Below are 21031 nucleotides of genomic sequence, written 5' to 3'. Positions count from 1 at the left end.
TCCGGACACATTCTCCCCCACCCCCCCCCTCCCCCGCTGCCCCCCAGCACGTTTACAGCTGGGATTTTGAACAATAGGAGAGGGTCTAATCAACAATGGTGCTTACATAGCCCGGAATATTAAACAGCTCTTAAAAAGAATGTAACAGCGGAGACCTATTGTCTTTTAATGGACCTCAGTATTTTGCGCAGAACTGGATTAATCATGATTCTTTGTTCCTAAACACTTCGTCATCATTGGTCCAGGCTTGGCCCTCTTTTATTTTGCTAATTTATGCATCCATATATTCATTTGTGATAATGTCATAAACACTTGTGAGCTGATCCTCAGATCCCGAGCTCAGAAATTACTGACACCTGCCGCCACGCTCCGTCCCCACGGGGTAAGGACCTGGGGCTTTCAGGGCAGCGGTGAGGGGGGTAAAGCAACCCGGGTGCACGCAGATTACAGGGTACTAAGGTGTGCTCTAAGGAACGCTGTGTCGATCTTTATTATCTGCAAGCGGATGCCTGTGTGGAGACAAATGCTAAGCTACGCAGAAGGAAACGGACACTGTGATGTAGTTTGTGTAAAAAATAAACAAAATCATCTATTTCAGAGATCTATTTATATACGTACGTAAGTGCTCAGAAAAATATCTGGAGCCGTGCACCTGAAACTGATAACAGCGGGGGGGGGGGGGGGGGTGCGGAGCAGGGGGGGGCGCGGAGCTGGGCTGGGCCTGGGCCTGGGCCTGGTGGGGGGGGGGGGGCGGGTACGGACGGCTTTAGCTTTTATGTGCAGTATTTAGTTTTTAGTAATGAGTGTATTCATTATCAGTGCATTTCTTGCATAATTAAAATAAACATTTTGTGTGGGGTTTGTTTTTTTGGGTTTTTTTTTTTTTTTTCCATTTGTTTGTTTGTGGGGCTTGGGTGGGGGGAGGGGTTGTTTTCCTTTTTTACAAAAACAAAATGAGCATCTTGGCTGAAGGCCCAGGATCAGGCACTTACCCCCAAAACAAGCTCTGCAGACATGGGGGGGGGGGGGGGCGGGGATTTATTTTATCTCAAAGATCATTCCGTTTTCGATTTTATATGTTCTCAAGCTGGAGCCCCGGGGCCTCCCGATGGCGTGTCAGTGACATGAGGCCAGCAGGTATGTGCCTGCCGGCTGCGATTTCGCCACCCACGGGCCCCGGATCCTTCCAGAGCCGCCCAGCGGCTGTCTGCAATGCACCCATCGGGGAGGACTTTCCTTTTCGGTCTTTAAGAGGCCCCAAAAGTTAATGCCCTGGCCGGTGTTCTCGGGGATTAGCTAACCGGAATGAGAATTCCAGGAGAATTCGACATGAGATAGGCCTGGCGGAGGGGACGTGCGGGCCTCCGGGGAGCGGCGGCCCCTCGGCTCACATGCGTCAACAGCCGCGCAGCTTGCAGGCAGCCAGCCGGGGCCTTGCCGTGTCCTCTGACAGCGAGATTCCCGTGCAGGACCCACAGCTGCCATGGTCACCCCCCAGCTCTAATCAAGAGGGAGCGAGGCTCAAGGGCACGGGTATTTATTTCTAAGCCATCTGCCCCCCTTCTTGTCCTGGGTAGCACATGGCACCATGGCCTCCCGTCAGAATGCCCTCTCCCCAAGACACCTCGGCTCCTGCTTGCTCGCTAAGCCTCAGACTCAACTCCCCAGGCCCCTCCACAGCTGTCTCGGCTGTCAGAATCCCCGAGCAGGCTCGGGGCTGAGTGTGCGGCAAAACCCATCCTAGTCTCGTCCGCAGATGGAGGGGCCGAGGCTCAGAGGCCTCCCCGCCCAGAACACAAAACTAAGCCAACTTTAAATCCCATCAGTCTGAGCCCTCTGTCCGGTTTCAGCCTGGCCTCCAACTGCACAGAGCCACTAACCCATCCATCGGTTAGAGTCTTCTCGCTAACACAGACAGGGACCTTCTAGAACTTTCCTCCCCCCTGCCAGGCAGAGATCTATTTTCAACCATGACTTTGTGCGGAAGAAATGTGAGCACAGGTTAACCAGCCATCTGCCAGCTCTTAATCGCCTTTCCTGCACGCGAGGCCCTGCTGTTTATTACATAGTATTTTCTTTTGGCCTGGGTTTGGTCCCGGTGAATACTCTGGGGTACCTGTCATCGTTCTTCAGATATGAAGTATCTTACGATAAACAAAAATAAAATGCGGTACCCAGGTTGACATCACCTGCATCCACCTCGGGGCCAGGGTAATTCAACACGAAGACATTCACTCCTCCAGGAGGCTACATAAATCCAGGCAATGCCAGTACACGTCATACAGCTGACTCAAGAAAAGGCTCCCCGGATCCCAACACTGACCCCGACCGTCCCTACTCCCCTGGTCTTCCCTCTGGGTTCGATGAAAACGAGGAGGGCTTTCAAAGAGGCCGGGGACAGAGGCCCCTCAAGGAAGAGTTCTTTCTATCTGTGTCGAGTGCCTACTATGTGCCAAGCGCTTTCTATTTTTATTCCACCTAAGGTGTCAAGGCAACTTGAAGATGGCTGTCCCCATCCTACAGAAGGGGAGGGGGATTCACCGTCACTTGACCAGGGTCACCCAAGGGAGCCGGCCCTGTCTGGCCCCCAGCGGGCCCCCCGAGCCCCCATCAGAGATGTCCCGCTTGTCGGCACCCCTGTGTATCATGGTCAGAGACTTTAACACCTCCCTCGATTTCATGTAACAGAGTAACGGCATTATTCTGCGTTTCTCATCATATTCCCATATTAATGCGATGTGACCCTGTACTCCTCACTGCCTCTACCTCCCCAGAGTCTTGTATAAAGACAGGGCGCACATACCTGGTCTGCTGTGGGGTCAGCGTAGGAGGGTCCCATTCCCCTCTGGGCAGGTGTGGTATCCCGAGGGTGCAGGGGCCAGGGCTGGGCCGCACCCTGGCCTCTGGAATCCACTGACTCACTGCCCATCCAGGGGGCAGTGAGCCTCAACTGCAAAATAAAAGGCTCAGGTTAGTTCCATTCTGAGGGGTCCACACATTTGCGAATTGTCCGAATTTACAACTCAGAAAAAAATAAATGCATTTTCCAGACCTTTCGATTCGATCCAGGCATCTGCTCCCTTTCTGGGGGAAAAGCTGTCTCACCTCCAGCCACCTGGGAGGGGGGAAAAGAGACTGCTCACAGAGTTCAGCCCGCCTCTCGGAGCCCCCCTCTCGGAGACGCCGCCTCGGGCCTCACCTGCTGCCTGCAGCCCTACTGTGTGCCAAGGGAGGGTGGGATGGCATAGCAAGCACACGCTGGCACCAGGGGCAGGACAGAACACCACGGGGGCCCCCATGGGCGGGGCCCCAGGTGAGGGAAGGGCCAGCAGCCTGGGCAGATGCTACTTACAAGAGTCTTTCTCGGGGTCACACAAGGGACCCAGACCCCAAACTCACATCAACTCTCATGTGCATTTGCCGAGAGCCAACTGGGGGTCTGACAAGAACAGGGGTCTTGCCCAAGAGCTCGGGAGTCCAGGGGGAGAGCTGAGCACGAGCACCAGTGTGGACTCGGTGGCTTGTGCGTCCATGGGAGGTGCGACCTCAGGCAGACCCAGCTGGAGAATGAGGTCAGGCCTGTGAACGATTCGAGATTTGCCCCCGAGCCTCAGGTTCCTCTTCTGGAAAACGGGGACAATAAAAGTGACACCTTCACAGGCTGTCTGGCACATAGTAAGTACTCAAGACGTAGGACGGACGTACCCGAACGTAGGAATGGGACACAGGCCTGGGAGAGAAGCAGGAAGGCAGGCTGTGGAGTGGGCTGGGGTTAGAACAGGGAAACGTGCACGCACGTCCCAAGGCCTGGACTTTCACGATTGAAGAAATAAATGTATCCAATTACTTTGTAGAAAGAAGACAGATTCCAGTCGACAAGGCGACAGGATCAGAGCTGCTGAACACCTGCATCAAAGGTAAGACTTGGGATGGAGGTACCATGCCGACCTCCCCCCGGCGGTGGAGGGGGGGCGCTTGTTGGTGGGGTGGGGGGCGCTGTGCTGGGCAATACATGGGACAGGGGTTTGGCCGGCCGGCACTCAGGAACAAAGGTCAAAGGGATCGTTTGTCTGCAGGAAAAAAAACATGACACGGGGGACTAGGTACCTCGCTCAAACACCCGAGTGGCTATAATTAGTAGGTCCAAGGCCAGCTGTCCTGTCCCTCTGCCGACAACCAAATTAGCCAAAACGAGTTGGCAACGACCACGTGACCTTTTCAGGGCGATGGGGGCAGACACCGAGGCCCCCCTCTGGTCTGGCCTCCCGTCGGGTCACGAGGCTGAGCATACACGGATACCGTGGAACGAAAACAGGCTCTCTGGCCGAGGTTCCCTCGGGGTCCCCAAGCGGCCACTGTCCACCCCCGACCCAGGGCACGCGTTCCTGCTTTCTCCTTCCGCGGTGGAAACGGGAACACCTGACTTTCCACACCGTCTCTTCCTTCCTGACCTGGGCTCTCTCAGTGCGGGGCAATGGGAACTCTGTCCCGGGCCAGGCGGCGAGGATCGTGCCCGACACAGAGCAGACGCCGGGGGAAACATCGGTTTCGATAAATGAATTCTAACTGCCCCCGTCTGGACGGCACTCACCTCCACCTGCGCACGGCCCACCCCTCGCTAGCTTCCCTCATCAGCCGGCTGCTGCCGGGACGCTCCGTGGTCTCGCTCCCGATGCCACGGCCACTGCTAATTAGGGCTCCGGGGCCAGTCACTTCGGCCCTGGGGCTCCGGCACACTCGCTTGCCTCACGGCGTGAGTGTGGAAATTAGAGCTGACCCAGGCGTGAAAATGCCCTCTGAGGGCTGACCGTCCAATTGCAACAGGTGTCCCAAGGGTCCTCATGATAATCCCAGGCCTTTCCTCGTCGGGAGGGCCTCCCAGCTTACAAGGGGCCTATCTCCCCCGGGGAAGGAGTCCGCCTCCCACTCTGGCCGTATTTCCACTTGCACCAAGGCCAAGCCCCCCTCATCCCCCTCCAAGTCCTCACCCCCCTTCTCCAAGAACCCTCTGCCCCGAGGCCTACAGCTCCTGGCCCGTCCACACCAGGCACAGAGGGACCCAAAGAGATCCCACTGAAACCACCCCACTCCTCCGGCTCCAAGGCCAGACAGGATAAATCACAGACAGGACCGGCCAGGCTGTGCTCCCAGGCACGACTTGTATGCGGGGACCTCTCTTTAAATGAGATAGTATGAGGATCCCCAATTTCTAACACTATCTTTAAATAGTAATGAGGACGCCCCAGCTTCCAGAATTGAGTCAGGGTGGGGTCGCTGAGCTCCACCTGCTCGGCCAATCCCCTCCTCTTACCGCCGCTCCCCAGGTCATCCCTCAGGCACCTCCCAGGACCCCTGAGCTATAGGAACAGAGTGAGAACACCCCCTGCCCAAGCCCTCCTTGCAGTTCTGGGTAAACTGAGGGCCCAGGAAGAGAAGGTCACGCTCAAAGCGAGCGTGGGTCCCAGGCGGGCAGCTGGCACCAGCTCCTTCCTCTGCCCGCTTGCCTTGAAAGGCAAGCGTGGCCTGGGGAGCAGCTGATTGGTCCGGCCCGTGTGGGCAACCGAAGGAAGAAGGACACTCTCATGGGTGACCCCTCTCCCGGTCCCTCCCAGGATTATTCTGGGCAGAGCGATCCAGCTAGCTGCCCCCTGGAGCTGCCAGTCAAGCGAGGAGGCAGCGGGGAGGAGGGAGGGCTGACAGGGAATCGGCCACCAGCCTACTGCTAAGTCGGGGGCGCCGCCCCTCGCCTCGATGGGGACCCACACACAGAGGTTTGGGGCTGGAGAAGCCCTGGGGCGACCCCCAGCTCTGCAGTAACTCCATGTCTGTCCCGAGTCACAGCCACCCCCCTCCCAGAGACTGTTTTCCCAGTGACATCTGAGGCCCAACCAGAGCTGGCTGCTCTCGGTCAAGATGAGAAGGGTCTCCCAGCTGTAGGGCCCAGGTGGTCTTAATCCACAAGGCAGGGGGTGAAGAGGCAAACAGGGGTCCACAGGGGTCCACAGGACCCAGGACCCACCCAAGGTCCTCATGGGGCTCTCGGGGAGCCACCTCGGAGTCCCAACTGGCAAGCAGAGTGGGGAGAGTGACCTCACCACTGGTCTACACCAGGAGACCAAGGAGCCCCGGCCCTGGCGTAACAAGGGCACATCTTGACCTCGACGTTAGTTTAACACAGTAATCACTACCAACCTGCAGCCCTGCTGGTGTCCCTGCGTGCCCACCCCCCGTCGTGATGCTCAGCAGGTCTAGGGCAATGGAGAGAGTAAACGGGGGAGGGGGGCATTTATTTCAAGGGGACCTAGCCCTCAAGACCTGGTGGCTGTGTCCCTCAAACCCAAGTGGCTCCGAGGACAGCCTGGAGGCGGGCCAAGACAGGCCAGGATCCTCACCTGGCCCCAGCCCTAACAACCATTCTGGCAACCCAGAAGGCCAAGGCTACAGGGGTCAGTGCTGGTGTCTGAGAGGGAGGAAAGAAAGGGGAGCACATGTCAGAGGACCCCCCACCCCCCGTGGTCCCTTGTTTCCCCTCTGCCCTCCCGTCTCCTCTTTCTAGGCTCTCCACCTTCCTCCTCAGCAACTCGGGCTGCACACCCCCTCCCTGTCCTCACCTCTCCCCCGATCCCCGCCCCAGGCTCAACTCTGCTCCTAAATACCCCACATCTCCTCTTCCAAGCTCTATTTTTAAAATCAGATTTCCTTTACTGTACAAGTGAGCTGACACGAGGAGGTATTCGCGGAGGGATTGGCCCCCCCCTGCCACCCCCCCCACACCCAACCCTTCATAGACTCACGCTGGCGGCCTTGACCCAATGGGCCACTTGCTCAGCAGCAAGCAGGGAGCTGACCTGGCCGAGAAGGCTCTGGGCACTGAAGGTGGTGAGGCCGGGGTGTCTGTCTATGAGTGTCGGGGGGAAGAGGGTCCGACTCAAAGACCTCAAGGGTGCTTCTGACCCAGACCAGGTGCATTAAATCCTGAGCTTTATTTATTTTTAATTCTTTTTTTTTTTTTTTTTTTTTTTTTTGCTAAGGTGGGAAATGCCAGATCAGTAGATATTTCTTCAAGAAATTGTCTTGAGGTCTGAGACCTCAGCATTTATCGAGCTACATTTGTCAGACCAACACTATTACCTCTGGAGAGCCCAGAGAAGAGATAGGGCAGCCCCTCGGCTCTCCAACTACAGCAGATGGACATTTGGAGGGCAGGAGTCAGAAGGAAGCCCGTAGCCACCTTAGAAAGCCAGACGGGGGGGGGGGGGGGGGGGGGCGGCGCAGAGGCACCCGCGCTTTGCAAAACGATGCCCCAACAATGCCCAAAGTCCTCCCCAAGGGACAGGCAGCTGAGCCCAGCAGAGCCTCGAAGGAGACACTCGCCAGCAGTAGAGGGAGATCCCTGATCTTGGCGCCCCAGGACCCTGCACTCACCTCCAGTGCGACATCTGACATGAGGGTGTGGTCCTTTTCTCCTTGCTAGGGGCGTTCTGCAAGGCAAGATTGTTTCCAATTCTTCCCGTCGGGGAGCGCACACAGTGCCTGGCCCAGAAAAAAGAATCGGGACATGTTGCTGTAATGAATTAATGAAATGTAGACAGAGGGACTAGCTTAACAACATAAAAAGAGCCAGGACTCTAAAATTAAGATGAGTTTAGAGGCAGGAAGGAAGAAACCTGGTCTTTGAGGAGTAAAGTGTGAAAGGAGCAAAGAACTGCATCTAGAAATTGGGGAGGGTGAAAATTGTTGCTTTCGTGCAAAGGAGCTGAAGCTTTATTTTCTAAGCACTTGAAGAGCAAGTGTAAAGATTTTCTTAATGCAACAAATATCTGGTCCAATTTTCGTTTCATGCTCAGGCATTTGGATTTTATGCCTTAGACGTGAAATTCGCAAGGTTTTACAAACACCGTGATTGAAGATACTGAGATGTTGATATATGTTGTTAGTGATGAAAATAGAGGAAAAGATTTTAAGCGGGATTCTAGGAATAGATGTGGCGTGGGGGAGGGGGGGTCTTTATTTTGAGGAGTGACTAGAACCAGTTTTTATATCATGCTAAGGAGTCTGGATTCTTGCCAAAGGGTCTTAAGAAATGTGATGGTGAGATTTTTGCTTGTGGAAGATAAATCTGCAGGAAAAAATGTATTTTAAGGCTAACAGCATTGGACTTTGTAACACAGGGAACATTGAAAAACTGTAAATACAAAAGCAACAGCCACGAATTTAAGTATCCTGCAAAAACCTTTGCACTTTATATCTCGAGGGGTGCCAATGTCTGGCTTTCAGAGGTTTGACGGATGTCAACACCAAAACTGAAAAACTCCAATCGTAAGAGTTATGTGATCAACGCTGGGAACACGCAAAGAAATTTGAAATTTATTTTGAGGCTCTAACTTGACTGGAGTTCTGTCCATGCCTAGAAATTTGATTTTAGCCAATGAAAAGTTCTTAGAGAGTGACATGGGAAGAGTTTTCTGTGGTTGATAAATACTATGCAGAGAAATTACAAAATAAAATTCACATTCTGTGCTAAGAATTTGGACTTTTATTCCATAATTTCACAATTAAGAGACACTGTTAAGATTTTAAGAAGGAATTACAGGATCAAATTTTATATGCCGTGCTAGGAAGTGTGAACTTTATTTTAAGGGATGACAAGATCGAATTTTTATATCATGCTAATAAGTTTGGATTTAAGCCAATGAAGGGTTCACAGGAATGACGGGATGAGATTTGGGTTTTTTTTATAGACCAGTCTGCAGATAAATTACATGGTAAAATGTTGCATTTTATGTTAAGTAGTTGGGACGTTATGTTACGGGCAATGCAGAAACCTTGGAACGTCTTAAATTGGGAGTTACATGATCAAACTTATGCATTTTGGCGGAGCTAGAAGACTGGGTTTTTATGGTAAAGATTATATGATCAGATTTTTATAACATGCCAAGGAGATGTGATTTTATGTGAGAGCATTTCATCTTGGGGAGGGATATGATCTCATTTTTGAACCCTCATGCAGAGGCGGCTGGATTTTAGCCAGTAAAGGGTTTTAAGGAGTGACTGATGAGAGTTTCGTCTGCGGGGGAATTAGCTGGTCAAATGTATTTTATGCTAAGGTGTCTGGATTTGATGAACCAGATAAAGAGCTTGCATCGGCAGCTCAGAGAAGGTACCCCTCGGCCCAAGTGCGCCCTGTCTGCACTTTATGCTGAACCAACCGGATCATTTATAGCAAGTTAGTATAGACGCGGGGCAGGTCTTAGGCAGAGGTTCTATGACTGAGTTTACATACCACGCTGAGGAGTTTGGACCTATTTTGAGGAACGACGGGAATACATATTTGTGCTGTGCTAAGGAATTTGGATTTGGGCCATTAAGAGATTTTAAGAGAGTGACATGCTAAGATTTCTGTGTTTGATAAGAGTAGTCTGCAGACATCAGAGAGCAATATGTGTATATTTTGCTAAGGAGTTTAGATCTTATCTCATAGGTGATTAAGCGATCTTATAAGGCATTAAGCATAAATTACAAGACCAAATTCGTGTACCTTGCAAGGAAGTGCGACCTTTTATTTTGAGGAATGACACGGTCAACTTTTTATATAATGCTTAGAGGCTTGGAATTAAGCCAATAAACTTCAAAACTAAGTTTAAGAAGTGGCCTGGAAAGATTTGGGGATTTATATCCATCAGTTTGCAGATACATTACACGGTAAAACTTTTTATTTTATGCTAAGTGATTGGAACTTGATATCAGAAGCGATGAAAAGAAACTTTCGTAAGTTTGAATAGAGCAGTTACGGGACAACTTTTATGTATCCTGACAAAAGTTTGACCTTTGATGCTAAAGCATATGAAGATCAGGTTTTTGTAACATGCCAAGGGTATTAGATTTTAGATTGAAAACAAGAAAGGTGAATGATTTAATCAGTTATATCGTCAAATCTGTAAATATGTTAAGACGTATGGACTTATATTAAAAGGGGCAGAATTGGGGCACCTGGGTGGCTCGGTCGGTTAAGCGTCCGACTTCAGCTCAGGTCATGATCTCGCGGTCCGTGAGTTCGGGCCCTGCGCTGTCTGTGCTGACAGCTCAGAGCCTGGAGCCTGTTTCAGATTCTGTGTCTCTCTCTCTCTGACCCTCCCCCGTTCATGCTCTGTCTCTCTCTGTCTCAAAAATAAATAAATGTTAAAAAAAAATTAAAAAAAAAAAAGGGGGGGGGCAGAATCTAAGGGCGCCTGAGTGGCTCAGTCGGTTAAGTGTCTGACTTTGGCTCAGGTCACCATCTCACTGTTCGTGAGTTCAAGCCCCGCCTCAGGCTCCGTGCTGACAGCTTGGAGCCTGGAGGCTGCTTGGGATTCTGTGTCTCCCTCTCTCTCTGCCCCGCCCTCCTTGTGTTCTGACTCTCTCTCAAAAATAAGTAAACGTAAAAAAAAATTTTTTTTAAGGGTATAATCTAGTTTTTAAGTTATCTGGCTAAGGAGTTTACATTTTAACCAATATAGGGACTTAAAGATTTTAAGAGACATACTGAGATTTTATATTTAAAATTTTAAACAGTAAAGAGTCTTTAAAGTTTTAAGAGCGATATAGATTTTATATTTGAAATTTTTAATTTTAGCCAATTAAAATTTTTCAATTTTAAGATTTAACTTTAAGCCAACTTAAATTTTTAAGTTTTTAAAAATTTTTTTTTAATGTTTATTCATTTTTGACAGAGAAGAGAGAGAGAGACTGTGAGTAGGGGAGGGGCAGAGAGAGAGGGAGACACAGAATCCCAAGCAGGCTCCAGGCTCTGAGACGTCAGCACAGAGCCAGACACAGCCCTCGAACCCATGAATGGTGAGATCATGACCTGAGCCAAAGTCGGACACCCAACCGACTGAGCCACCCAGGTGCCCCTAAAATTTTGTTTGAAAGTTTAGCCAATAAAATGTTTTTAAAGTTTTAAGACCTATACAGGTTTCATGTTTAAAATTTTCAATTTTTGCCAACTTAAATTTTTCAATTTTAAATTTTATCCAATAAAGGGTTTTAAGGGTTTTAAGAGAGAGAGATTTCATTTTAAATTTTAATTTAAAATTTTAGCCAACACATTTTAAATGTTAGCCAATAAAGGGTTTCAACAGTTTTAAGACATGCACAGATTTTATATCTGAAATTTTAAATTTTAGCCAACTCAAATTTTTCCATTTTAAAATTTAAATTTCAGCCAATTCAAATTTTCAAGTTTTAAGTTTTGGCCAATAAAGGGTTTTAAGAGACGTAAGGAGATTTTGATTTCTAATAGATGAGTCTGCAGATGAATTAGTCAAATTTTGTATTTCAATCAGAACTTTACGTTAGGAACTTGGAATCGTACTATTATAGCAAATGCCTTATAGGACTTCAGCGAGGACAAATGAGTTAATGTAGGTACTGTGCTATGTATATATTGTGGCATTGGTGATGGTGATGATGGCGATGGTGACAATGGCGATGGTGATGGTGATAGTGACGATGGTGATGATGGCAATGGTGACAATGGCGATGGTGACAATGGTGATGGTGACGGCGATGGTGACAATGGCGATGGTGCCGATGGCAATGGTGATGGTGGTGATGGTGACAATGGCGATGGTGACGATGGCGATGGTGACAATGGCGATGGCGATGGTGGCAATGGTGACAACGGCGATGGTGACGGTGGTGATGGTGACGATGGCGATGGTGACGATGGCAATGGTGACAATGGTGATGGTGACGGTGACAATGGCGATGGTGACGGCGGCGATGGTGACAATGGCGATGGTTATGATGGTGACGGTGAAGATGTCAATGGTGACGTGATGATGACGATGGTGATTATACATAACTGGTGCATCATGGTAAAAAATGTAATCTCTACCTTGAGGAATGACATGTGCAGAATTTATTATTCTAAGGCCTTTACATTTTAGCCAAGAAATGATTTTGGTGAATTTCTGTGTCAGGAATTTTTACGCTAAAAGGTTTGGATTTCATATTGTGAACAGTAAATAAACAACAAAACCTTTTAATCAGAGGCTCTGCAGGATCGAATTTAACAGTCACGCTAACAAGAACGTACTTAATTTTGAGAAACAGCAGATCAGAATCGCGTATCTTGTAGGGAAGTTTGGATTTTAGCCAATGAGGGAATGCTTTTTTTTTTTTTCCCCTAATAGATGGGCCCCGTGGCTAAGAAGGAAACTGACAAGTAACAAAAGGTGTTAAATGTAGACAGAGTGGTAACCACAGAACTAATCTTTCGGATAACCAGAATTCAACTTGCTCTCCCAGCGGAGAAGAAATGTGCAAATAACCCCAAACCAAAACATCGCTTTAAATTCAGCCTCAGCCCACTAAAACCACCCATGACTCAACTTTCAAAATTCCCTTCCAAGACAATTAGAGGTCAGAGACACCTCATGCCCTTCCCTGTCCCACCCCTTACTCACTACCCCAGCTCTACTAGAGACACCGAGGTGGGGGGGGGGGTGATGGGGAGGGTGGTCTGCTAGAGGGAAAAACCAGCCTGCCTGGTGAGACCGGAGGGGCATGTACACATGTCTGCACATGCAGAATTGATCCCTGAACCCCCTTCCCACAGAGAGGCTGATCTTGGGAAAGTGGCAGTTTTAGGAGGGGCGGGGACAGGATCTGCAGATCTCCCTGACAGCTCAGAGATGCGGACATTGGAAACTGAATAAAGAGTAAGAGAAATCAGCCAAACATCTGAGTTAGAACCCAGTCACACGCGTGCAAGTCTCTGGCGCACAGTAGGGTTTTTGTAGACGTGTACGGGGAAGAAATGAAAGCCAACTGTCTCTATCTGCCCTTCCCCCAGCACCAGCCCAATATCTACTGTGAATCTGAGGGAGGAAGTGAGAGCTATTTTTGGCTGCTGACCCAACTGATGGGATTGGGGCCAACCTGCCCTTTTCCACCCACCCCCCCCCTTCCCCTGACCTTGTTAAACAGTTGGCATCAGCTAGCTAGAGATTCCCACCTCACAACCGGGGGGCAGGGCCGGGCTTGCTCCGGGATGGCACTGACATATGACCTCTGTGACTTCTGGGTGACCAGAGAAGGGAGGGAGGGTTGACCAGGCACGTATGCCAGGGGCAGATGAAGCGGCCAGCACATCCTGCCAGGTTGCCTGCCTGCCACGGCGGCCGCTCTGGGCCTACTGCTTCACAGAATTTATGGGCTGTGAATTTCTCACAGCCGTGGGGGGGAAGCAGGCGGGCCAGATAGGCCCAGTAAGCCTAGGAGACTAGGGAGAAGGTCAGGGGCAGACAGATATTCTCTCCCTGGGGCTCCCTAAGTTGGGCATGGGAGGCTCTCCCCAGTTTCTCTCTGTTCTGATGAGCCGGGCATCTGATTTGGCCCAGAGAACCTAACCTTGACCCCGTGAGTCCCTAAACAGCTGCCTTTACTACCCCCCCACCCCCACCCCACGCCTCCTACTCCCAGGTTCTGATTGCTGCGGTCCCAGTCGCTGACCGGACGCGTCACAACCTTACCAGTCTTCGGAGAACACTCCTTTCCATCCGACGAAATGATAGAACCCTCTGAAGACTCATTTGAGACGATGATGGAGCGTAAGAATCCATCATCAAAACAAATGGAGTCCTCCGAGGGCTCATCCAACACCACCGTGGAGACATCAGGCAGCGGCGCGAGGGAGGCGGAGGGGCCGGCCAGGGGCCCGGCCCAAGAAATGAAAGAGCTGCCCATTGATCTCCGCCAAGACATGGAGGGGCCATCCAGTGGCCCACGTAGGGAAATAAAGGATCCACCCAATGACCTACTCCAAGACCTGGAGGAGTCACGCAATGGTTCACGTCAGGAAGTGGGGGATCCATCCAGCGAGGCACCTGGCGGGATGGAAGGAGCATCAGACGACCCATGGGGAGCCCAAGACGAAGAAGCCGACGACACTGACCTGGCCAGCACGAGACAGGAGGGGCACCTCGAGGAGGATTCCGAGACTTCGGAGTTCATGGCCACGGTGAGATCCATCATCTCGCTGTACCTCCGCATGCAAGACCTCAGAGAGCAACAGAGAGTGGCGGAAGAGATCTTGATGAAAGGAATCCACGCAGGCCAACTGCCCGTCCCGTCCCGCTTCTCTGGCGATCGCAGGGAATACCACGAGTTCATCGTGCTCTGCCAGCTGATCCTACAGAGCTACCCGAGAATGTTCTGCAACGACCGGCTGCGAGTGGGGTACGTCATCTGCCACCTCTCGGGCATGGCCTTAGAGTGGGCCACAGCGCTGGTGCAAGAAGGCAGCCCCCTGATCGACGACTTCCCGGCCTTCCTAGAGGCCATGTCAGGTATGTTCGAGTACCGACAGGCACTGCGTGTGGCGGAAGACGCCATGTTCAACATCAGGCAGGGGACTCGCACCGCCACGGAGTACATCAACGAGTTCCAGGGCCTGGTACCCACCTTGGGCTGGTCGGATGAGGTCCTGCAAGCCCACCTGTGCCAGGGGCTCAACGAGGAGATCCGGCATTATCTGTTCAGGGTCCCTCAGCCGGATTCGCTGGACAGCCTGATTGTGCTCGTCCTGCAGATCGAAGAGAAGCTGGCAGAGAGGAGGGCAATGCTCAGGCTGCCCCCAGAGGCCCGCCCGCGGAACCTGACCTGGGTCGACTCACCTGCCCCAGAGAGGTGGATGGTGAGCAGCTGGCTGTCCCGTGACCGCCGCCCCGTCATCAGCCGCGACCATCTCTTCATGCTGCTCCTGATCAGAGTGAACCCCTACCACAGTGTCGCGGTTCAGGCCCTGGTGGACTCGGGGGCAGGCGGCAACTACATGGATGAGAGGTTTGCCCAAGAGCACTACGTCGAGCTCTACGAGAAGCCCTATCCGCAGATGGTCCAAAGCGTGGACGGCTCCCTGGTCGGCAACGAACCTGTCTGGCTCCACACGGAGCCCCTGGTGTGCATTCACCAGAACCACCAGGAGCCCATCGAATTCGACATCGTTCCGTCCCCCAACTTCTCCGTGATACTAGGCGTCAACTGGCTCAGGACCCACAGCCCCGAAGTCGACTGGATCAAAGGCCGCTGCACCTTCCACTCTCCCTACTGTCTGCAGAAGTGCTTCCGCCCGCCCCCGCCATGCATCGCGCTGGAAAGGCATGCCATAAGCCTGCTGCCCGGACTGCCGCCCCTGTACTCCGACCTGGCCGACGTGTTTAACCCGAAGGAAGCAGATGATGAGACTTCCGACCAGCCAAGCTCAGACGGATCCGATGATCTTTCTGAATCAGAGCCCTCTGAGCTTCAGCAGGCTGGAGACAGTGATCACAGCGAGACCTTTTACGAATGTCCTTCCATCGCGCCGTGGGAACCTGTGGGTGCCAGGGTGCAAGAAAGTGCCAGGCCGCGGGATGAATACTGGGACCCGCAGGACATGCTGACCAACAGACAGGACTACGTACAGATGATCCCAGAACTGTTCGACCAGTTACACGGAGCGACATGGTTCACAAAGCTGGAGCTGCGGGGCACCATCGTGGAGGAAAGCGCGAGCATTCGCCAAGCGGAAGATGTATGGAGAACGGCGTTTGGGTTCGAGCCTCAAGAGACAGAGAGTTACCAGCCCTTCCCGCTATCCTCAGACCCTACCATCCCGCAGGACGTGGTCCACTTTATCCTAAAGGACATGCTAGGCTACTTCGTGCTCTCCTACGGGCAGGACGTCCTGATCTACTCCATGAGCCAGGAGGAGCACTTCCAACACGTGCGACAAGTCCTGGTGCGTTTCCGCCACCACCGCGTCTACTGCTCCCTGGACAGAAGCCAGTTCCACCGACACACCGTCGAGTTCCTGGGGTTTGTCATAACCCCCAAAGGGGTGAAGCTAAACAAGAGGATTGTGACCACCGTGACAGGCTACCCCACCCCTGGCTCTAAGAAGTCCCTGCAACACCTGATCGAATTCATCTTCCCCTACCGGCACTTTGTGGAGCGCTTCACCAGCATCGCGGAGCCGCTGGCCCGGCAGCTGCTGACCAGCGACGCGTTCTCCTGGGGGGACGAGGAGCAGGAGGCCTTCGAGTGCCTGAAGCGGGCTTTCCGCAAGGCGCCCCTCCTGCACCACCCCAAGCCGCAGAACCCCTTCTACTTGGAAACGGGAGCCACCAAGACGGCTCTGCACGCCTCCCTCGTCCAAATAGACGACCAAACCGGCAAGAGGGTCTCCTGCGCCTTCTACTCGCGCAACATCTCGGCTATCGAAGTGGCCTACTCTCAACTGGAGATGAAGATCCTTCCAATAAGGGCTGCCTTCACGGTATGGTGCCGCTACCTGGAGAACACCGAGGAGCCCATCATGATCCTTCTCAACACAGAGGATCTAGCCTCTCTGAATAATGACAGGCTCACCGTACTTCTCCCCGGCCATTGGGTCTTCTTCTTCTCACACTTCCACTTCGACGTCATGGAGCGCCCCGAGCAAGACGGGGGCCGGCCTCTGCCGCCCGCGAGAAACCTCAACCGACGGCCTTTCCGGCGCAACACCGCCGCCCGGGCAAGGCCGCCGTTCGCGACGGGGGGCGCCCCCCGGGAGCAGTCGCTAGACTCCGGGGAGGAGGAGGAGGAGGAGGAGGAGGAGAACGAAGACGCACCTAAGCAGGACGCGCCGACCGGGCGGAACCTGCAGCAAGAGTTCCTGGCCCTGATACCCATCGACCAAATCCTCAACAGCTTCCTCGCCCACTTCAGCGTGGCCCAGATCAGGGCGGTCCTTCTGCATTTCTTCCGCGGCCTCCTGTTCTGGAAGGACACCCTGGCCGTGGCGGCCCTCCTCGTGCTGCTGAGGCTGAAGCGCCGCCTCTCCCCGCGGCCCGCCCCCCCGGCGCTGGCCCGGCCGCCCAGGCGCTGGCTGCGCCTTGGCCAGGCCGCGGCCCTCTTCGCGGACAGCGGCATCGCCACCGCCGCGGCTCAGCTCCTCGCCCAGGTGCCCCGCCCCGTGGGCACCAGCGCCGTCCCGGCCGAGGAGCTGGGCGGGCTGCTCCCGGGCCCCCAGCGGGCCCTGCGCCCCCTGACCCTCCGGGGCCTGCGGTTCGCGCCCGGCTTCTGGCTGATGCTGTGCGAGTCCTTCGGGGTCAGAGTCGGCCCCCCGGGGGGCGCCCGCCCCCTCCCGGGAGGGCCCCGCCGCCTGGAGCTGCACGTCGGCGATGAGGATGTCGTCTCGCGAGAAGCCCTGCAAGACGACCTGCAACGTTACCGTCAGTGTGGCCTGCATGACGGCCTGCAAGACACCTCGCAGGACGAGCCGGAGAGCGACGTGCGCGAGGCGGCCCTGCGGCCCCGCCGACACCTGCCCGCGCCCTCTGAGGTCCTCGCCTTCCTGAGCCGACACCTGCCCCGGGCCCTCGGCGGCGCCGGCGGGCGGCCCACCCCCCTGGGCCAGGAGCAGGCGGCCAGGGCCCTGATCCGCTTTCTGACCGCCGTCTACACGCGGGCGGGCCAGCCCCCGGAGGGCGCGAGGCTGGAGGAGCCGCCGGCTGGCGAGGACGACGCGAGCCCCGAGTGAAGCCCTCCGCTCCTCCGCCCCGCGCCCGACCACCACCACCGAGTCTCCTTCCAGCCTTCCCCGTGCCTCGGCCTGCTTCGCTCGCATCCGGCGACGGCCCCCGCCCCACTCCTGCCACTCCTGACCCAAGGGGAACCCCCTCGAGAAGGGCAAACATTTCGAGAAGGGCGGCGGCGTCTGTGGCAACAGCGACGGGCTATCCGACCATCAGAGACCCAGAGAGCCGGCTCAGGGCCACACAACCACAGTCCCGTCTGAACTGCCCGGGTCCCAGGCTTGCAGCCGGGAGTGACGTCAATGAGGGAGACAGCAGTGGTGAGCAGACGACCCCATGACCCAAGGCCAGGTGAAGACTCAAGCACAGCAGACGCAGCCAAGCAAGCAGGGGCCGGGGAACCGCCCCCCCGCCCCCCCCAGAGTGACGAGTGGCCACCATGAGCCACCCTGGGACACTGACCTCGGGGGCTCCACTGACTTCTTCTCCCTCCGCCGCCGGTGCCGCTGCTCCCCTGGGCCCCCATCCCCCCGCCCCCGCCCCCCACCCGCGCTCACACCTCGTGGAGCGCCGTGGCACCTCCCTCGCCCACCCCGCTGCAAAGCCAGCCCACCCTCCACCCTCCGGTTCAGCTCCCTTGACGCTGACTCTGCCTGGCCCTGAGCTCTGCCCTTACCTGGACGGTTCCTCTCCACAGAAAGTCCGACGTACCAGTACTCACCGGACTTGCGTCCTCGAGAGTCCCCGGGACTCCCAGGACACCGAGGGGGCGACCTCACTTGGTGGGGCTCCCTCTCCCCTCCCGGCGCCGACAGCACAGGGGCCCGGAGGTCCACAGCGGGGGGGGGGGGGGGGGGGGGGGCCCAAGAGAGACTGAGGAAGGCCCCAACCAGCCAGCGGACTGTGCTAAGCCAGCTCCTACCAGACCGCCGCTCTCTGCCACGGGGAGGAGACCCCCCCCCCGCCACCTTCCCACCCCTAAAATAAAGCAAAATAAAAGATTATCTGACTCTGTGGTTTGTTCTGAAGGTGGACAGGTAGGGCAGGATGGAGGAGGGGGACAAGTGGAAAGGGGGAGTCTGGCCCTCCCCCAAAACAGGCCCCACCACATGCCAGGAACACAAGCTGGGATGGGGGTGGGACCCCGGGAGCTGCCTCCCCCTGGGGGTGGAGTCTCATCTCCTGCCTGGGCCTTTCTGCCTACATGAGACCACTCTCAGTGGAGGCCAAGGTCACAGTGCCCTGGAAGTGGCATAATGGCTATTGGGGGAAAGGGCAGGGGGGGGGGGGCGGGGGGGGCATTGCCCTGGGAAGGGGAGGGGGCTCCAGGGGGAACGCAGAAGGGAGGAAGGCACTCACTCGCTCATTCAGCCCACAGTCCCACACACCCTGCCTGGCCTCAGCTCCCCATCCAGCGGCAGCCTCTGACCCCCAAGAACAGAGCTGCCCCCACCTTCCACACCGGGCAGCTGGGGCGTGGTGGAAAAAACTGGGACCACCCCCTGCATGGCCTGGACCCTCACCTGTCATGCCATGCACCCCTCCCGCCAGGTCGGGATCTGCTCCTGACTCTGCCCGTGACGGTGGCACCATGAGATCACCAAGCAGATCTCAGGTTCAAAGGTCAGGGGCTCTGCAGGAGTCTGACACCCCGTCTCCCTTACTGGCCCTCCCCTCCTCACCCCATCCTAAAGAAAACCATGTCCCTCACTGACGCCCAGAGTTCTGCAGGCTCTCCGGCGGCACGCGGGGCTCACGTTCTGCGCCCTCACTTGTCCCCAGGGGCGACTGGCCGTCGCCCACCCATCCATCCATCCGAGGCATCTACCCCTGATAGCAGCACCAAGAGATCATGGTCAGGATCCCCAAGTGCAAAGCCAGGGGCTCGGCGATGCATCCCCACCCCGATCCCCGCTGGCCGGCTGCACACCCCTCCCTCTGCCTCAGTTTCCTCATCTGTCGCTGGACCCTGCAGGGCCACTATGAGGACTCAAGGCTCACAGAAGAAGTGCTCGGCACAGCCAGCACTCAGGGCTCCTGTCCTCCACCGCAGCCCCTGTGCGTGGACTTCTTAGGAGCCTTAATCAGGATAAACGTAGGGGAACCAAGACCCAAAGAGGGCAGGCAACCTGCTGGTGGCTGCAGAAGAGTCAGGAACGGACAAAGCCGGGACTGGGAACCCTCCCTGGTGGCCTCTGCTCTGTCACCGTGGGCTATTCCACCCCTGCTGTGCCCACCGCACTCTGCCACTGTCACGGGGCCCTGCAACAACCCCCTCAAACAGCTGACATCATGGCGCCCTAGGAGCCACGTCTGTCTGTCTGTCTGCCCACCTGGCATCTTCCCCTGACAGTGGCCCCAAGAGGCCACAACTGGGTCCTAAGGCCAAAGGCTCAGCAGCAAGACCCCAGCATCTCCGTCAGTGGCCCTGATCCCGACTCACCTGGTGGCCCTGGCTAATGGCAGCCAGTCTCCCTGCCTTTTCCTGTCATCAAGCGGGGGTCGCGAGAGGAGAGGGGGGTTTCAGGGTCAGCAAAACACAATGTCCAAAGGCCCATGGTTCCTAAAATCCCCTCTGTCCTCCGATGGCACTTCTGGAGGCCCTCGAATTCCTTGGTGGTGGTGACCTGTCTTGGGGCGGGACCCACGGGGATGTCACTCCCAGCGCCGGCCCCTAGCTCAGGCTGCCCCCAGGGGTTCCCAAGGCTGGGCCCGCAGGCAAACCTGTGTGTCTGCTCGGAAGGGGCTGCCCTAGGTGACTGGGGGGTAGACAGGTGACCCTTCATGTGCCTGAAGCCCGGGTCTTGCCCCACAGTGCAGCGGCCCAACACCCACTGAAGCTCACACGCTCACGCACGGTGACGGACACACACACTTGCACACGCACACACATGCATGTGGACTAACGGGGCTGCCGGCACAGTGTGGTCTCCGCCTCCCACGCCAGCAGACGGAGGTGTCCTGGCCTCCCTGTGTCCCCTGCCACAATCCAACCAAGGGGCGCTTATGCCCATTTACAGAGAACAGAGGCAGCCCCCACCCCTAGAAGAGCTACTGACAAGGCAAAATCATTGGGTGATCACGTCCCCTCCGTCCTAGAAAGAGTTAAAAAAAATACAAAAAACAGAATACAAACCATTTTCCTCCTGAAAAAAAAGAAAGAAAGAAAGAAAGAAAGAAAGAAAGAAAGAAAGAAAGAAAGAAAAAGAAAAAGAAAGAAAGTTAGTATTAAGTGACGTGCTGGATGGGTTATGGCATCACGAACCCCACGAAAGAGGTGCATAGACAAGCACGTGGTTTCTCTGGACGGTGGTCCCCCAGCACTCAGGCACACGGGCCTGAATGAGCACCTCCCGCCTCCCAACAGCACTGGCATCCAGTGAGCTCTAACGGGGACCCGGGGGAGCCCCAGGTTCCGCCCCAGGTAAGGCTATCAACCTCTCTTGTCACCTAGCTTCCCCTCCCGCCCCACCCCCTAGCCTTCAGGC

At 55.0% G+C, this 21031-nt stretch overlaps 1 protein-coding gene and 1 non-coding gene across 2 annotated transcripts; one reads left to right on the top strand and one right to left on the bottom strand.

The window, feature by feature from the left end:
* Positions 1–167: 167 nt before the first annotated feature.
* Positions 168–244, bottom strand: LOC131518537 (small nucleolar RNA SNORD112). Its single transcript, XR_009265204.1, has one exon. It is a non-coding gene; the product is annotated as a small nucleolar RNA SNORD112 (small nucleolar RNA).
* A 13227-nt stretch (positions 245–13471) lies between these two features.
* On the top strand, positions 13472–17548 carry RTL1 (retrotransposon Gag like 1). Its single transcript, XM_058740594.1, has one exon. The coding sequence runs from the start codon at positions 13553–13555 to the stop codon at positions 17546–17548; it is 3996 nt and encodes a 1331-aa protein (XP_058596577.1). The 5' UTR covers positions 13472–13552.
* Positions 17549–21031: the final 3483 nt, after the last annotated feature.

The sequence above is a fragment of the Neofelis nebulosa genome, chromosome 7, assembly GCF_028018385.1.
Source record: "Neofelis nebulosa isolate mNeoNeb1 chromosome 7, mNeoNeb1.pri, whole genome shotgun sequence".
Taxonomy (NCBI): domain Eukaryota; kingdom Metazoa; phylum Chordata; class Mammalia; order Carnivora; family Felidae; genus Neofelis; species Neofelis nebulosa.
This window is presented reverse-complemented; position numbering and strand designations above follow the sequence as displayed.

What these genes read in the sequence shown, in the direction of transcription:
- RTL1 (XM_058740594.1), top strand. Translation starts at nt 13,553, where the DNA reads ATGATAGAACCCTCTGAAGACTCATTTGAGACGATGATGGAGCGTAAG.